The 17,297-nt window shown below is 46.3% G+C and overlaps 1 protein-coding gene across 1 annotated transcript; it reads right to left on the bottom strand.

Annotated features, from left to right (window-relative positions):
- Positions 1 to 916: 916 nt before the first annotated feature.
- MTHFS (methenyltetrahydrofolate synthetase) lies at positions 917 to 17,012 on the bottom strand. Its single transcript, XM_006076589.4, has 3 exons — positions 16,790 to 17,012; positions 8,195 to 8,456; positions 917 to 1,380 (listed from the first exon to the last, which is right to left on the bottom strand). The coding sequence occupies exons 1-3, from the start codon at positions 16,907 to 16,909 to the stop codon at positions 1,157 to 1,159; spliced, it is 606 nt and encodes a 201-aa protein (XP_006076651.2). The 5' UTR covers positions 16,910 to 17,012; the 3' UTR covers positions 917 to 1,156.
- Between the last annotated feature and the right edge of the window lie 285 nt (positions 17,013 to 17,297).

Genomic DNA, 17,297 nt, shown 5'->3' with positions numbered 1-17,297 from the left:
CCCATCCCATCCCTCAGGGTTGTCCCAGTGCACCGACTTCGAGTGCCCTGTTTCATGCATCGAACTTGGACTGGTCATCTATTTCACATATCATAATATACGTTTCAATGCTATTCTCTCAAATCATTCCACCCTCACCTTCTCCCACAGAATCCGAAAGTCTGTTCTTTATATCTGTGTCTCTTTTGCTGTCTCGTGTATATACTCTATTGGTGTTTTTCTGACTTACTTCACTCTGTATAATAGGCTCTAGTTTCATCCATCTCATTAGAACTGATTCAAATGCATCCTTTTAAGACACCAGATATTAAACTCTTTGGTGACTGACACCCAGAACAGCAGAGATGGGAACACATTAGCCAGATTTAAATATTTAAATCATAAAAGGTTTCAGTCTGTTGTCCATCAAATGTTAGAAAGTGCCAGACATAATTTCCGGTTGAGTAAGTGAAGCCATGATAAAAGGGGAGAATATTCTTGGGGAACTTTGAATGTAAAGTAAACTCCAAGTCATTTAGTGATTGCTGGGTCTCTGTGTGCCTGCCAGACTGACTCAGACCCCTGACAGGACTTCATGACAGCGTCCATTCCCCATAAGTTTCCTTTCCCCTCACACTCTGAGTTGGAGCACAGCGCCTCATGAATGTTCAACTTACACTTCAAAGCAGAACCAGGGATTCCCTAACGGCTCAAGTGGTAAAAAATCTGCCTGCAACGTGAGAGACCTGGGTTCGATCCCTGGGTTGAGAGGAGGTAACGGCAATCTACCCCAGTATTCTTGCCTGGAGAATCCCATAGACAGAGGAGCCTGGCAGGCTATAGTCCATGGGGTCGCCAAGAGTCAGGCTCGACTGGGCAATTAAACCACCACCACCACAGAGCAGACAGACCAACCTGGGACATTAAGGCCAGAAAGTTAAATTGAAAAGCACACGGTGATAGCCTCCATTTTAATCAATGTTCTATTACACACATGGCTATTGATTTTTAAAACTGGTTTCATGTTAGGTGTATCTTACGTTACAAACAATATAGCCCATATTCACATTAGTGTGTAATTTCCACTAATTTCTGACAAAGAGAAAATACACATATTCGACTTTTTTCTGGCCCAAAACCTTGATTATTCAGCTGAGGTCGTCAGAGCCAAAGGTGCTCAGGAGTCTTCGTAAAGCACTTCGTCTACCTTCACATCGTTCTCATTCACCGGGACCTGGAGGCAGATCTGCTCTTTGAAAGCCAAGGCCAGGGTGTAGGGTTTCACGTCCTGGGACTGCAGACAGCGCTTCAGGTAGGCGTCATAGTAGCCCTTGCCCCGTCCCAAACGGTTGCTCTGTTTGTCGAACCCGAGACCTGGCACGAAGATGAGGTCAAGTCCCCCTGTGGAAAAGAGGAGTAAATTTATAAGGAAGGTTAATATGGACAGGGACCAGGGCCACACCAGGTACCCACTGATTGGAGAGGGGGCAGCTACTGTATTTGTGATTGATGAGGCCACAGGCAATATCCATGTCACCAGAAGCCTGGGCCAGGAGGGGAAGGCACAGTACGTGCTACTGGCCCAAGCCGCGGATCAGACCACCAACTGACCCCCGGAGCCCCCATCAGAGTTCATTATCAAGATGCAAGACGTCAGTAACAACCCACCCACCTTTCTCCTCGGGCCCTACCATGGCACAATGTCCAATGTGGGCAAGAAAAAACCGATCACTTCCCAATCTGGCTTTTGTTTTGAAACGATGCCCCCTTTTTTTTTTTGGAGTACAGCTGCTTTACAATGTTGTGTTAGTTTCTGCTGTACAGCAAAGTGAATCAGCTATATGTTTACATATGTCTGCTCCCACTTGGATCTCCCACCCTCACCCATCTAGGTCATCACAGAGCACCAAGCTGAGCTCCCTGTGCTATACAGCAGCTTCCCACTAGCTCTCTATTTACACATGGTAGTGTATATAACGACTGATAAATGATGTCTATTTTTTCTATGATTTTTAATGAAATACACGATCACTGTAGAAAATCTGAAAAAACTAAAAAGACAAAGAAAGAAATAAAAATTACTCAGCAACTAGTAAGCCCATCATCCATCCTCTGGCAGTTCTTTCAAGTATGCATACTAAGTTGCTTCAGTCGTGTCTGACTCTGCAACCCCACGGACTGTAGCCTGCCAGGCTCCTCTGTCCATGGGATTCTCCAGGCAAGAATACTGGAACGGGTTGCCATGCCCTTCTCCATTTTTCATGTATACATGTACAAAAATGCCAGATTCCCAGGCCCTATCCACATCAAGTTAAAGAGAATCTCAAGACTTCCCTGGTGATCCAGTGGCTTAGAGGCTGCTATCCCTATACAGGTGCCCTGGATTCTATCTCTGGTCAGGGAACTAGATCCTACGAACCACAATTAAGAGTTCACATGGCTCAACTAAAGATCCCACATGCCACAACTAAGACCTGGCACAGCCAAGTAAATAAAATAAAAATAAATGTTAAAGAAGATAAACAGAATCTCCAGGAATAGGGCCTAAGAAGTCCTTTTTTCTCTTAATTTCTTTCTCTAAGCATACAGATGACCCTACACACACTCCTGCCAAGTTTGGGAGCCAATGTTCCAGGGCGCTGACAACTAACTGGCAGAGCGGGAGAGGGTCAGGGGGGGAAATCAGCAAGGATAGAGCTCTTGTCAAAGTTGATGAGAAGCAGTAGGGTGAGCTGTTAGGAGGCCTAAGCTGACCCTTTTCATCTCCCCTTTTACAGAAGCGGGGAGGCCAAATTGTCCTGCTTTCCTGGATTCACATGAGTGCGACCTTTGACCTATTCAAGAACATTCCGAAGGTACCAGATGGGGTCCCATGGTTGGTCCTCTGGCTGGAACTCTCCCAGGGACACAAGGACCAGAACTGGCCACCGCCTTGTCAGCACAGGGCTCAGAGAGGAAGGCAGGGTCTTCAAAGTTACAAAAAGCTGCCCACAGTTAGAGGTGTGCAGAAGGCCACAAAGGTCGTGAGGAGCTCCGTGGACTCTGTGAGGTTCAGGGAGTGACCCTCCAGCCCCTGGCGGGGAGCCGGACACACCAGCGCTGCTCACAAGCAGCAGCACACACTCAACCCAGCCATCTACCCAGTGGCCATCCTGTACTGAGCCTCAGCCTTCTGAGGGCTGTCCTGGGGGGTCCAAGTGACCTCCAACTTAGCAGGGACTGACCACGCCTGCAGCGTTGCTGGCAAAGATGTATCAGCGAGGGCTGGGAGCCATGAATTCTTTGGAATGGGCTGTTCAGGGTAGAGGTGTTCAGACTGCCAGCCAGACTGGCCCCCCACTATCAGCAGCTGTTCTGACTTCGTGCAGAACTGCGAGATGAACTCAGCTTCTCCTGGGCGCCAGGCACACCTGCCAACCCCTGCCTGCAAAACCTGGCCAAGCACACCTCCAATGACAGGCATGACCTTCTTGAGGAAACCTGCTCATCTACTCTAATCCCAACTTGCTATAGGGCTCTGGCCACTGACCGTCACCTTCCCTCCCTGTCCCTGCTCTGCTCATCTCTCTCTCTCAGGAATCACAGTGACTTCTGGCTCAGTCTCCGCCCCCTCCAAGTCCTCCTCCTGAGCTTAGAGTTCAGCACTGTCATTACGCCCAGAACACACCTGCACACATCTTTTCCTCCGTTCCTTTGCGGATCCACATCACAGAACATAAGGAAAGAGTTTCCCGTAGAAGGAAGTAGAAACAATGTCAGGAGCTGGCAAAAAGGAGAGTAAGGTGCAGACAGGACAGTATCATCCGAGTCAGCAATAAGGGAATTGGCAGGGTAAGGTTAACTTTGGGAGATGGGGCAGACACTGAGCTGTAGAATACTCATCGACACCCCCCAACCCCTGGCAAAAAAATAAAAGCCTAGGAACTAGGCCCTGAAAGAAAATGAGGAAAGAGGATTCTCTAAAGGCCTTGATTTATTCTTGAGACTGAAAATACACACTAGGCACTGAGAATTCAGTTAACCTTCACAATACATCCTTTTTACCTCTGGCCAAGGAGGCGGCAGCTGGGCCACAGACACCTCTTAGGATGCTCTGAGCTCAGACTGTCCATCCTGGATTTTGCAGGACAATATAATCAGCTTGGCCAGAGGACTCCCTTTAATACTAAAGAGAAAGCTGAAAACAGTAAGTGTGAGAGTCCGGCAGTTAAACGGAGCTTTCTAACACTCCTTTCAACACATCCTATGCATAACCTTCTCTCTCTTTCTCCTTGCTCTTCTTGCTAAGTTCAGTGTCATGGCCACATCTCCCTCAAAGTCCTCTGCAGGAACTTGATAAACTTCTCCATGTCCGCTCTGCATACTGCCAGAAACCTCATGTCAGCTTTTTGAAGACGCCATTTCTCCTGGAATTCCAACTGTCATCCCACCTCCAGGCCCTGCTGGTCCCAATCCATCCTTCACCATGACTCCCCATGCCCCAAAACTCTCTGTCAATAACAATCTCCTAAAGGTAACATCCACATCCTTAACTGGGTGCACAGCCACGACACTCTCACCCCAATCACCTCACCCATAGCATCTCCCATTATACTTGGGCGATCCTAGATAAATGGATAGATTCCTTGTCCCACATGCCTGCCCCATGACTTCCTGCTTTTGCTCTTGGGATGCTATTTTCCATGTCTGTAAATAATCTTTTTTTTTTTTTTTAACTTTTTATTTTGTTTTGGGGTATAGTCGATTAACAATGTTGTGATAGTTTCAGGTGAACAGAGAAGGGACTCAGCCATACATATACATGTATCCATTCTCCCCCAAACTCCCCTCCCATCAAGGCTACCACATAACGTTCAGCAGAGTTCCCTGTGCTGAACAGTAGGTCCTTGTTGGTTATCCATTTTAAATATAGCAGTGTGCACATGTCTAATCTTTTCATCAATTTGTCTAATTATAACAATCCTCACGGACCTCAGTGAAATGTCCATCCATCCATCCCTGCCCATGCAGTCTGATGTGACCAGCTCGTATCCTACATTTCGAGGTGCCCATGGTCCACTAAGCAGGTGGAATCCTTTCCCCTACGTCTGGGAACAGTTTTTGTGGTTCCCCAGAAAGATGCTCATCTCTGTTCTATTTACTATAAAGGGAAGAATGAGAGTAAAAGATAAAATAAGACACCTCTTGATCATATTTATCTAAGTTTCCTGACTATATTTAAGTAGCTACCTGTTCAGACCATCCTATGCAACATCTGACTCTTATCCAAAGTCCAGCTTCTAGAAGAGGAAAAGAAGCACAGAAGCTAACATTTGTGAAGTGTCTACAATGTGGCAGGCACCATTCTATACCCCAGGGACAGAAAGATGAATCACATAAGCTGATCAGTTCATCTACCTGGTGAGGCAGGAGGGCAAGTATTACTACCATCCCCTGAAGAAAGAAACATACACAGTGCTCAGAGAGGTCTAACTGCTCCTTCAAGGCATTCAGCTCACAAGAAATGAAGCTGAGGGCTTGCAGTCCAGGTGGACTCCACAGCATACACTGCTCCTGCTGCTGAAAGGCACAGGTGACCTCAGTCAAATGGACAGAGGATACAGGACAAGAGCAAGCACCTTAGAGGGGGATGCAGAGGAGCTGCGGCTGCAGGGTGCAAGATACGCTATTGTTGTTGTTTAGTCGCTCAGTCGCTCATGTTCAGCTCTTTTGTGGCTCCATGGATGGCAGCCCGCCAGGCTCCTCTGTCCATGGGATTCTCCAGGCAAGAATACTGCAATGGGTTGTCATTTCCTCCTCCAAAGGATCTTCTTGACCGACCCAGGGATCCAACCCATGTCTCCTGTGGCTCCTGCATTGCAAGCAGATTCTTTACCGAGCCACCAGCAAAGCCCATCATGGATGGATATAATATCAAATATTATATGATCTCACTTGTATGTGGAACCTAAAAAAATAATGCAATGACTCTACATACAAAATAGAAACAGACTCACAGACGCAGAAACCAAACTTATGTTTACCAAAGGGGGAAAGAGGTTTGGATAAATTAGGAGTATAGGACTAACAGACACAAATTACTATGCATAAAATAGATAAGCAACAAGGATTTACTATATAGCACAGGAAACTATGTTCAATATCTTAAAATAACTTTTAATGGACAACAATGGAAAAAATACATATATGTAATGTAAGTATGACTGAATCACTTTGCTACACACCTAAAACTAACATAATATTGTAAATCAACTATATTTCACATTTTTTAAAAATAGGGTTGGCAAACTGAAAGAGATTAAGAATGGCTGGAATTCAGATGATAAAGTAAGGGAGTAGAAAGACGTACAAAAGGAAAGAATAGCAAGGCTCAATCAGGAAGAGTCTTGGATTTTTTGTTTCATTTTTATTTTTTTGGTCACACCTTGCAGCATGTGGGACCTTAGTTCCCTCACCAGGGATCTAACCTGCACCCCTTACACTGGAAGGTGGCATCTAAACCACTGGACCTTCAGGGAAGTCCAGGAAGAACCTTGTTAAGGAATGTTTACTTCAAAGTAAGGGCAGCAGAAAGTCACTGAAAGACTTTAAACTGGGGAGAGAAAAAGTCAACTTTGCATTTCAGAAATCTTGTTGCAATGACTATATAAATTATATGACTGAGAGGGAGGACAGAATACAAGGCATGGAGAGGAAGAGTTGGGAGGCTATTATAATACCCCCGACAAGGGGGGATGGTGGCTTGGACTGCAGTGGGATAAGAGAGAAGGGACAGATTCAGTAAGTATTAATCCTCAGGGGTTTCCCTGGTGGCACAGTAGTAAAGAACCTATCTGCCCATGCAGGAGACCTGGGTTAAATCCCTGGATCAGGAAGATCTCCAGGAAAAGGAAATGGGAACCCACTCCAGTATTCTTGCCTGGGAAATCTCATGAACAGAGAAGAATGTCAGGCTGCAGTCCATGGGGTCAAAAGAGCTGGAACAACTTAGCGACTGAACAACAAGTAAAATCACCAGGAGTTGGCAATGGGCTGCTCATGGAACAGGCGAGAAAGAGAAGAGTCAAGGGTGATCTTGAGACTTCTGACATGGTCAAGTGGGTGAGTGATGGTACTAAACCCTAAGAAGAAACACAAGACAGGAGGCATGAGGGAGCACAATTCACTTTGGAACATGTTGTATGTGATATGACCATGGAATGCCCAGTAGTTGACAAGTCTGTGCTGGAGACATAAACGCTTATTGCATTAATAATAATGTACTCATTACCAGACTTCCCTGGTGGCTCAGACGGTAAAGCATCTGCCTACAGTGTGGGAGATCTGGGTTCAATCCCCGGGTTGGGAAGATCTCCTGAGAAGGAAATGGCAATCCACTTCAGTATTCTTGCCTGGAAAATCCCATGGACAGAGGAGCCTGCAGTCCATGGGGTCGCAAAGAGTCGGACACAACTGAGCGACTTTGCTCACTCGCTTATTACCAGACAGACTGCAACTAAAACCACGGAAAATGCAGAGGTGTTTTTTTTTAATTTGGCCATGCTGGGTCTTTGCTGCAGCACAAGGGTTCTTCCTACGACTGGAGGGTTTAGTTGCCCCAAGCCATGTGGGATCTGTTTCCCAACCAGTGATTGAACCCGCATCCCCTGCATTGGAAGGCGGGTTCTTAAACACTGGACCTCCAGGAAGTCCTGGGAAACAGTATTATTTAGGAAAAATGTATTATCCAAACCAGAAGTTCAGGGCAAGAGTCTGTGGAAAAGAACAATACCTTCGTCCTACTTAGTCACTCAGTCGTGTCTGACTCTTTGTGACCCCATAGACTGCAGTCTGCCAGGCTCCTCTGTCCATGGGATTCTCCAGGCAAGAAAGGTGGAGTGGGTTGCCATTTCTTTTCCCAGCGGATCTTCCCGACCCAGGGAGCAAACCCAGGTCTCCTTGCACCGTAGATGGATTCTTTGCCAACTGAGCTACCAGGGAAGCCCCGAACAATACCTTGATACTTTATTATTACAGTTCACATGCCACAGCTTACAGAGGGCATCTCACCCTAAGTCAGGTTAGGTGGGTGGCTTGGAACTTAAGTGAAATACACATTCATCCCTGTAGAAAAGTGACCCTCCCGACTCGACCACGACAAGCAGATCAGAGGTCTAACAAGCCAACACAGCAGGACAGCATCCTAAGATGGCAGTTCTAATACTGTAACGCTCACCTGTTGACAAGGCCTCCTCCAGAACCTCATCCTCACCGGGCTGCTGAATGTTCCAGGAAGTTCTGGGCAGTGAAGCGATTTCCTCTGGTGATGCTAACTTCACCATATCCATGTGATTGCTCTGCAACTGGTACCGCGGGATAAAGCAGGTTTTGCCTTGTCGGAAAATGTCCTTGATGATCTCCTCTGTCTCAATTTCATCCGGCATGCTCAGAAAGATGGACACTCTTTTGGACTTTTGATATTCATTATGGGCAAACACCTAAGGGAGAAATGATGGCAGTTAAATTTTCCCAGATGATACTTTTTAAAACAAGTGGCTCCCCTTAACAGTTTTAACACTTCCTCCCTTTTCTCTCAGCCTTCTCCAAACTTTTTAACCAAAAACACACACACAAAAAGTGGAGTGATACAATATGTCAAATGATATTGCATCCTGAAGCCTGACTTTTACTTCCGGACCCAACACTTACTTCTCTGATCCCTTAATGCCTCTCTGGCACATCTGCTCTTTGTCGTCGTTGTTGCTCAGTCTAAGTCGTGTCTGACTCAGGGACCCCATGGACTGCCACACGCCAGACTCCCCTGCCCTCCACTGTCTCCCATAGTTTGCTCAGATTCATGTCCACTGAGTCGGTGATGCTATATAACCATCTCATCCTCTGCTGGCCCATTCTCCTTTTGCCTTCAATCTTCCCAGATCTTTTCCTACTCTAGCAGATGCAAAATCTCATTAAAAGGTCACGGTGGGACCCTGCTGTCTAAAATATGGAAAATTCCAAACTTGACCCCCACCACTGGGAGGGAGGTGGGTAGTGCCAACGGGTAGAACGGGTAGTGCCCATTCTAGCAGACTTCTCTGTCTTTCCCTGAGAGTCTCTGCTTTAACTTTGAACCTTGGCTCCCACAAGCTTGTTTTTTTTCCTCTGTGGCTGTTGTTGTCATTGTTTTAATATTTATTTATTTGACTGCACCAGATCTTAGTTGCGACATGTGGGATATTTAGTTGTAGCATGTGGGATCTATTTCCCTGACCAGTGATGGAACCCAGCCTCCTATGTTGGAAGCGCATAGTCTTGGGCACTGGACCACCACGGAAGCCACCCCCAAACCCCCAACTAGTACAAGTTTCTTTACTCCCTAGATTGTTAGCCTTCTCTCCTCTCAAATTCCACCACTTAAGCCCAATTCAAGTCCTAACTTTTCCTGACTTCTGCAGAACCCTCACTATGTGTAGAGTCACTATACAACCTAACAGCTATGTGCTATCATAAGTCAATTATTCATTGTTTTGTGTATCCTAAACACAGCATCCTAGCCAGTCTATAAACTCCCCAGGGCAGACATGCCATACAATTCTGTTGGCACTACCCACCTCCCTCCCAATTGCTAAAGCTCTTCTATTCAAATGAATGTTAAAATGTTAACAAAGACAAGGACTTCTCTGGTGGTCCAGTGGTTAAGACTTCCACCACAGAGTGCAAGGGTTGATCCCTGGTCAGGCAACTAAGATCCCACATGTCACAGTTCTTGCTGTTCAGTCGCTCAGTCGTGTCCCACTCTTTGCAACCCCATGGACTGCAGCACACGAGGCTTCCCCGTCCTTCACCATCTCCCGGAGTTTGCTCAAACTTAGGTCCATTGAGTCAGTGACGCCATCCAACCACCTCATCCTCTGTTGTCCCCCTTCTCCTCCTGTCCTCCTCAATCTTTCCCAGCATCAGGGTCTTTTCCAATGGGTCAGCTCTTCACATCAGGTGGCCAAAGTATTGGAGCATCAGCTTGGGCATTATTCCTTCCAATGAATATTTAGGGTTAGTAGGTCCACCAAAAATAATTTTTTTAATAATATAAAAAATAAAAGTGTTCACATAGATGGAAGGTGGGGGATCCTGGAGAAGCAAAGGCCCTCTAAATGAGTGCCTTGTTGTGTTAATAAGGAGAACCTGGGTGAAAGCATTCTTTTGTACTCAGTTTAACAAGAAGCAGGAGCAATGGGCTGAGCTTTGCTCACTATAGAAATGTTAATAATCCCAGAACATCCCTAGTCTCTGGTTAGCCCTCAGCTCCCTTTTTCTTCCTTTTCTGTTCTTCCCTGTTCTCCAAGCTAAGAAGGAAAAGTGACTGCAAAGGTGGCTTATAAATATGAGTGCCAGAAAGACACAGGCACAGAATGTCCAGCTATTCCTAATAAAAAGGAATAACTTAACACAGAGTTAAGCAGACAAAACACACCAAAACAGTGCCAAGGAAGGAAGCTAACTCCATCTTTCTGAGCAGTTACAAAGCTGTTATCAGGCCCAAAGTGGGCAAAGCAAGTGGAACTGTGAGACCTGGACACTGGGCAGACCTGAGGTTTTTAACACCCAAGTACTTTCTGGGAAAGTTAAGTGTCTATCTTGGGCTCTTTAAAGCAGAACATAGAAAATCAAAACCTGAACAAGCAGAAACAAACATCAGTTAAAATTCAGTGTGAGACTGTTAGGGGAAGCACACTGATTGAAACCGCCCACCCTGGCCAGGCACCGCAGTACCATTTACATGAGTTGCTTTACGACAGGAGATCCTGATAAAGAATATGGAACTAATAAGCCACCACCAACCAGAAGAGTTCAGGAAAGGTCTAAAAGAGACAGTGGGTGTCCGTCCACTTCCCAGAATCCCTCTCGCTAGTATCCATCTTGGCTGAGCGATGTGTGTGCCACCAGGAAAGACTGAATTAGAATGATTGACCAAAGACCACCCGGAAACTAATCCCATCACCATAAAACCCAAGACTGTGAACCACGCGGCAGAGCTGTTCTCCTGGGTTCCCTTACCCTACTGCTCTCCACCCGGGTGCCCTTTGCCAATAAAATCTCTTGCTTTGTCAGCAGATGTGTCTCCTCGGACAATTCATTTTCAAGTGTTAGACAAGAGCCCAGTTTCGGGCCCTGGAAGGGGTCTCCTTTCCTGCAACAAGACTGTGTATGCACACTTACCTTTCTTCCTCAAATCTCATTTATATGACAGTAAAGAAACACAGTAAAAAAGAAAAGCATGATAACACCAATAACAAGAGAATAGGTATTTAACTAGTTTCTGCAAGACAGTGAATGGGACAATGTGTGTGTGTGTGTGTGTGCGCGTGTGTGCACGTTAAGTGCTGGGTCCTTTCCGATTCTTTTGCAACCCCATGGACTGTAGCTCGGCAGGCTCCTCTGTTCATGGGATTTCCCAGGTAAGAATACTGGAGTGGGTTGCCATTTCCTTCTCCAGGGGATCTTTCCGATCCAAGGATGGAACTTGCATCTTCTGCATTGTCAGGTAGGTTTACCACTGAGCCACTAGAAAAGCCCTGAATAGGACAACATTTACAGATAAGAGCAACAGATTACAACACTGTGAGAACAAGGATGTAGGTCAGGCAAGAGTCCGTTCTTACCACAGAATTCCAAAGTGAATTACTAAAAGCAAAGGAAATCCCCATTTTAGTGATCACACCTTCATTCATAAATATGTACAGACAATAAAGGTTCATCGAGAAGGAAGTGGCAACCCACTCCCGTACACTTGCCTGAAAAATCCTATGGACAGAAGATCCTGGTAGGCTAGGGTCACAAAGAGTTGGACACGACTGAGTGACGTCACTTTCACTTTCAAACATTTTAGAAAGCCAAACACTAATTAGAAGGATTTTTTAAAAGGGGAGGTGAGGGGAGTGATCCAGCAGGAAACAGATAATTATAATACAGAGAACATGAGTTTTTTTTTTTTTAATTCTAATTAGTCTTCTCAGACAAGTTCAAGAAGATAGATGCATCTATAGGGCAAAAAAAGGCTGCTTTGGAAAGAAAGCAGAGAATTTTTTTAAATACCTGGAAATTAAAATTAAGATTACCAAAATTAAAACAATTCAGAAGTGGGACTTCCATGCTGGTCCAGTGGCTAAGACTCTGTGTTCCCAATGCAAGGGTCCTGGGTTCCATCCCTGGTCAGGGAACTAGATCCCACCTGCTGTAACTAAGTCCCTCCTGTGTACTCAGTCACTCATTTGTGTCCAACTCTTTGTGACCCCATGGACTGCAGCCTGCCAGGCTCCTCTGTCCATGGGGATTCTCCAGTCAAGAATATTGGAGTGGGTTGCCATGCCCTCCTCCAGGGGATCTTCCCAAACCAGGGATCGAACCCAGGTCTCCCGCATTGCAGGCAGATTCTTTACCATCTGAGCCACCAGGGAAGCACTCCCAGCACAGTCAAATAATACTTTTTAAAAAAGAAAGAAATTGGCACATAGGATATAAGATAAAATGAATACTGGGCACTAATTTCCTCATCTTATTTGCTGAGGAGTCAAACTATAGCATAAAGTTTAATTTCTTTACTATATGTCATTTTCTGGTAAAATTCTAAATTATTTTTTAAAAATTTCTGTGTCAATAAGAATATGCCTACTTATCATTTAATACCTTTATCGTATTGAACACACATTATGGCAAATCACTGTTCTAGTACCAGTATGTTGATATTTGGGGCCTTGATCCATGGTTGGTCATGAAACAACAGTGAGTTATAATCAGCAAATGAAATAGAAAATATTAGAGTTCATCATATACAGTAAGAGCTATGAAATCTTTGGTTATGAAACAGATGTCTTACATGAGTACAGCTGGGTATATGTGCTCAAGTGTATGTATTACTGAGAGTTGTGGGTCTCTCCTCAGACGCCAGTGCTCAGCTGTCAGTATACTACTACCAGCGGTCCTGTCTCTATTGGCTCCTATTCCCACCTGGAGTGCTTTGTTTCTAATGTACCATAAGACAAAGAAACCAAACTGAACTCATCTTTATTTACCCCATGCCCCTCCAAAATCCACTCCAACACCTACATTCCTTGCACCTAGTAATGTTAAAAACCCTTTATCAGGACTTCCCTGGTGGTCCAGAATTTATAAATCCACCTTGCAATCCAGAGAAAGCAGGTTCAATCCCTGGTTGGGGAGCTAAGATCCCACATGCTGGGGAGCAACTAAGCCCATGTACCTCAACTAAGACCCAATACAGCCAAATAAATATTAAAAAATAAATAAGCAAACCTTTACCTCCAGCTCTAAATTCTGAAATCATAAGTGACTCCCCTTTTCCAGTACTTTCTAATGTCATCCAGTTAATTGCCCAATCCTGCTGGGTCTCACTGCATAGTCTCCCATTCACCTGCCTTTTTCCCCTCAGCTTCACCATCCACGCCTTTTATTATCTCTCATCCAAACTATCACAACAGCCCCTTAATGCCCTCTACATATTTTTCCCTCATTCTTCCATCCCCAACCTATTTTCCAAAAGTGCTGCCAATATTCTCTCCCTACAGGACTTATCAATACATCCCTTAGCCACTTCTTTAATCCTCACAATAGGTCTTGCAAGAATGGCATTATCCCTCTTACAGATAAGGAACCAGAGGCTCAGAATGATTAAGGGATTTGTTCAAGGCCCTAGGCAGCTAATGGACAGCTTATGGACTTCCCTGGTGGCTCAGACAGTAAAGCGTCTGCCTACAATGTGGAAGACCCGGGTTCAATCCCTGGATCAGGAAGATCTCCTGGAGAAGGAAATGGTAACCCACTCCAGTATTCTTGCCTGGAAAATCCCATGGACAGAGGAACCTGGTAGGTTACAGTCCATGGGGTCACAAAGAGTCGGATACGACTGAGCGACTTCACTTTCACTAGGCAGCTAAAATGCAGTGTAGCCAGATTAAATCCAGATCTGCAGAGTTCCAAAATACATGTTCAACTGTGCCCTTCCTTCTCTTGCCAAAATATTCCTGTACATGTTCACCCATCCTACTTTCCCTTCACCTGACAAAATTCATCTTGTACTACAAAAAAAATCTCAAACATCTCCCTATAGAAGGAAAGCCTTCTGAGTCCCCCTCCCCTAAGTTATATTTCTACAATTGATGTTTACCAGATTATCTGAAAGCACTGGAATTCTTTATTCACATGTCTGTTTCTTCTTCCAGACCTTTAGAGCAACAATCCTATCTTTTTCATCCTATAACTAAGTACATGGCAAAGTATGGGCCACAGTAGGGTTCAATATGGGCTTCCCTGGTGGCTCAGAGGTAAAGACTGATGGCTCCTTCAGTGCAGGAGACATCGGTTCAATCCTTGGTCCAGGGAGATCCCCTGGAGAAGGAAATAGCAACCCACACCAGTATTTCTGCCAGAAAAATTCCATGGACAGAGGAGCCTGGCATGCTACAGTCCATGGATCACAAGAGTCAGACATCCCTTAGCGACTAAACAACAAAGGGTTTGCTGCTGCTAAGTCGCTTCAGTCATGTCCGACTCTGTGCAACCCCATAGATGGCAGCCCACCAGGCTCCGCCATCCCTGGGATTCTCCAGGCAAGAACACTGGAGTGGGTTGCCATTTCCTTCTCCAGTGCATGAAAGTGAAAAGTGAAAGTGAAGTCGCGCAGTCGTGTCCAACTCTTCGAGACCCCATGGATTGCAGCCTATCAGGCTCCTCCGTCCATGGGATTTTCCAGGCAAGAGTACTGGAGTGGGGTGCCATTGCCTTCTCCAAACAAAGGGTTTAGTATATGTGAATTAACTAAATTTTAAGCACCTAGAGAGTAAGGATAAGATGGTATGCGTCTCTACATTCACTAAAGCAACCAATGCCTTCCTCATAATTGCTAAAAAATACTGAGTTTGAATAAACTAATATCTGCATAGACACCATCTGCAGAGAACCCCCTTCATGCACACCTATATACACAAAGAGTGGAATGAAATGCTTGTATTTGCTTTACTGTTTTAACTCATAGGAACTTTGAATTTGAGAAACTAATGGATGGTAGAATAGTGAAGGGTAATTAAGAGATTCTTATGGCACATCTAATTTCAAGACACATCAAGGAAAAGAAGCTAATTTCCAAATATAACATTGGTATATAACATCCTGATAACATCCAAATATAACATCTGGATGTTGAGGAAGACGGGTCACTAGTTTGACACAGAATCACTAATATTTAGTTATTCACAGGACACTCGTTTTTTCCCCCTCTGGTGTCCAACAAAAACCAGTCTCACAGACACCTTTGGCACATGCCTCTGGGACAGGATCTGTCGACTGTTTAACTGATAAGAGAAACTGGTATCATCACATGAACAAAGTATTAATATATAGCAAGTTAGTCTGTTAAAGTAACAAACTGGAGGCATCATAACCAAGAGACAGGAAACCCGACTCAGTTCCCTAATCTCTCCTGCTTCCTATCTTCTTGAGCAGGCTGAGTATGAGAATCAGTTCTGTCATTAATTCAAAAATGTACTTAACGTTCACCTACTGCGTGACAGAAGGATAGGCCCGAGGCCACGGAGGCAGGGCCCAGCCCTCCACAGGCTCCGAAGGGCTTCCATCCTTGAGCATCTCTGCACCCTATTTTGCACTCGCTCCTCTGAAGTAATCGTATCGTTCTCTGGTCATTTTACCGCTATGGACTCTCTTTCATAACTTTTTTTTCCCGGCCACATCACGAAGCGTGAGGGATCTTAGTTCTCCAAGACCAAACCCGCGGCCCCTGCATTGGGAGGCTGCAGTCCGAACCATCTGAAGTCCCTGTATTCTTTAAGAGTCACTGAAGGCACAGCAGATAGATGGGGAAACAGTGGAAACAGTGGCTGACTTTATTTTGGGGGGCTCCAAAATCACTGCAGATGGTGATTGCAGCCATGAAATTAAAAGACGCTTACTCCTTGGAAGAAAAGTTATGACCAACCTAAGCAGCATATTGAAAAGCAGAGATATTACTTTGCCAACAAAGGTCCGTCTAGTCAAGGCTATGGTTTTTCCAGTGGTCATGTATGGATGTGAGAGTTGGACTGTGAAGAAAGCTGAGCGCTGAAGAACTGATGCTTTTGAACTGTGGTGTTGTTGGAAAAGACTCTTGAGGGTCCCTTGGACTGCAAGGAGATCGAACCAGTCCATCCTAAAGGAGATCAGTCCTGGGTATTCATTGGAAGGACTGATGCTGAAGCTGAAACTCCAGTCCTTTGGCCACCTCATGCGAAAAGCTGACTCACTGGAAAAGACTCTGATGCTGGGAGGGACTGGGGGCAGGAGAAGGGGACGACAGAGGATGAGATGGCTGGATGGCATCACCGACTCGATGGACATGAGTTTAAGTGAACTCCGGGAGTTGGTGATGGACTGGGAGGCCTGGCGTGCTGTGATTCATGGGGTCAAAAAGAGTCGTACAAGACTGAGCGACTGAACTGAACTGAACCGAACTGAAGGCATTTTAGACCCAGGTGGTCCCGCCCTCCAGATCTGTTCTCATGCTGCTCTTGTCTCAGCACCCTGTCACCCACCTCCATCCCCTCCTTCACAAGGCTCATAATTCTCCATGTGGCGCTGATTCCCTCCACACTGTACCCAACAGTACCCTACACCCATCGTGGGACTCATGCGGGCTCACGGGGACACGGTATGCGCGCGCTCAGCGGACATGCGCGCGGCGGGCGGACGTGCGCGCGCCCAAAGGGCCGCGCCTGCGCAGATCCGCAGGTCTGGCGCTGCGGTGGCTGTCGTCGCGGGCTCTCACCTTCTGGGCCAAGAGGTGGGACTGGCGCAGCCGCTCCTCAGCGCTCAGCGCCCGCAGACGCTGCTTCAGCTTGGCCCGCAGGCTCCGCTTGGCGCCGCTCACGGCCACCGCTGCCGCCATTTCCTGGTGCGATCCGGCCCCCGTCCGCACTTCGCGAAGTCCGCCAGCCCAAGGGAGGGTCCGGGCGCGCCCCCACCCTCTCCGCTTCCGGCCCCGGGCGCACCACGCCTTCCGCCCTTGCGACCCGGCATCCTGCAGCCTTCGCGATCGATGCGCGCCCCACCCCCAGCAGACGAAGGGCAAGGGCTTCCCTGCTGTTCTCTGGCTCTGCAGCGGTGACAGCTCTACACGCCTGACCTCTCGGCCTGGGGTACTGCTGGAAGGAGTCCTGTAGGGCCCCCCTGTACACACACACACACACACACACACACACAAATGCTCTCGAATCCCTGGGTGCCATGGCTCCTGCAGTACTGGGGCCTGAAAAAGCAGAGGCCGGTGGAGTTGA

Source organism: Bubalus bubalis, chromosome 20, assembly GCF_019923935.1.
Source record: "Bubalus bubalis isolate 160015118507 breed Murrah chromosome 20, NDDB_SH_1, whole genome shotgun sequence".
NCBI classification, from domain to species: Eukaryota; Metazoa; Chordata; class Mammalia; order Artiodactyla; family Bovidae; genus Bubalus; species Bubalus bubalis.
This window is presented reverse-complemented; position numbering and strand designations above follow the sequence as displayed.

Bases quoted from the DNA above. Each gene is read 5' to 3' on its own strand.
- MTHFS (XM_006076589.4), bottom strand. From the start codon at position 16,909: ATGGCGGCAGCGGTGGCCGTGAGCGGCGCCAAGCGGAGCCTGCGGGCC. The intron at 8,457-16,789 runs GTGAGAGCCCGC...TTTCTCCCTTAG, and splicing joins CCCACCTCTTGGCCCAGAAG to GTGTTTGCCCATAATGAATA. The intron at 1,381-8,194 runs GTGAGCGTTACA...TCTTTTCCACAG, and splicing joins GGAGGAGGCCTTGTCAACAG to GGGGACTTGACCTCATCTTC.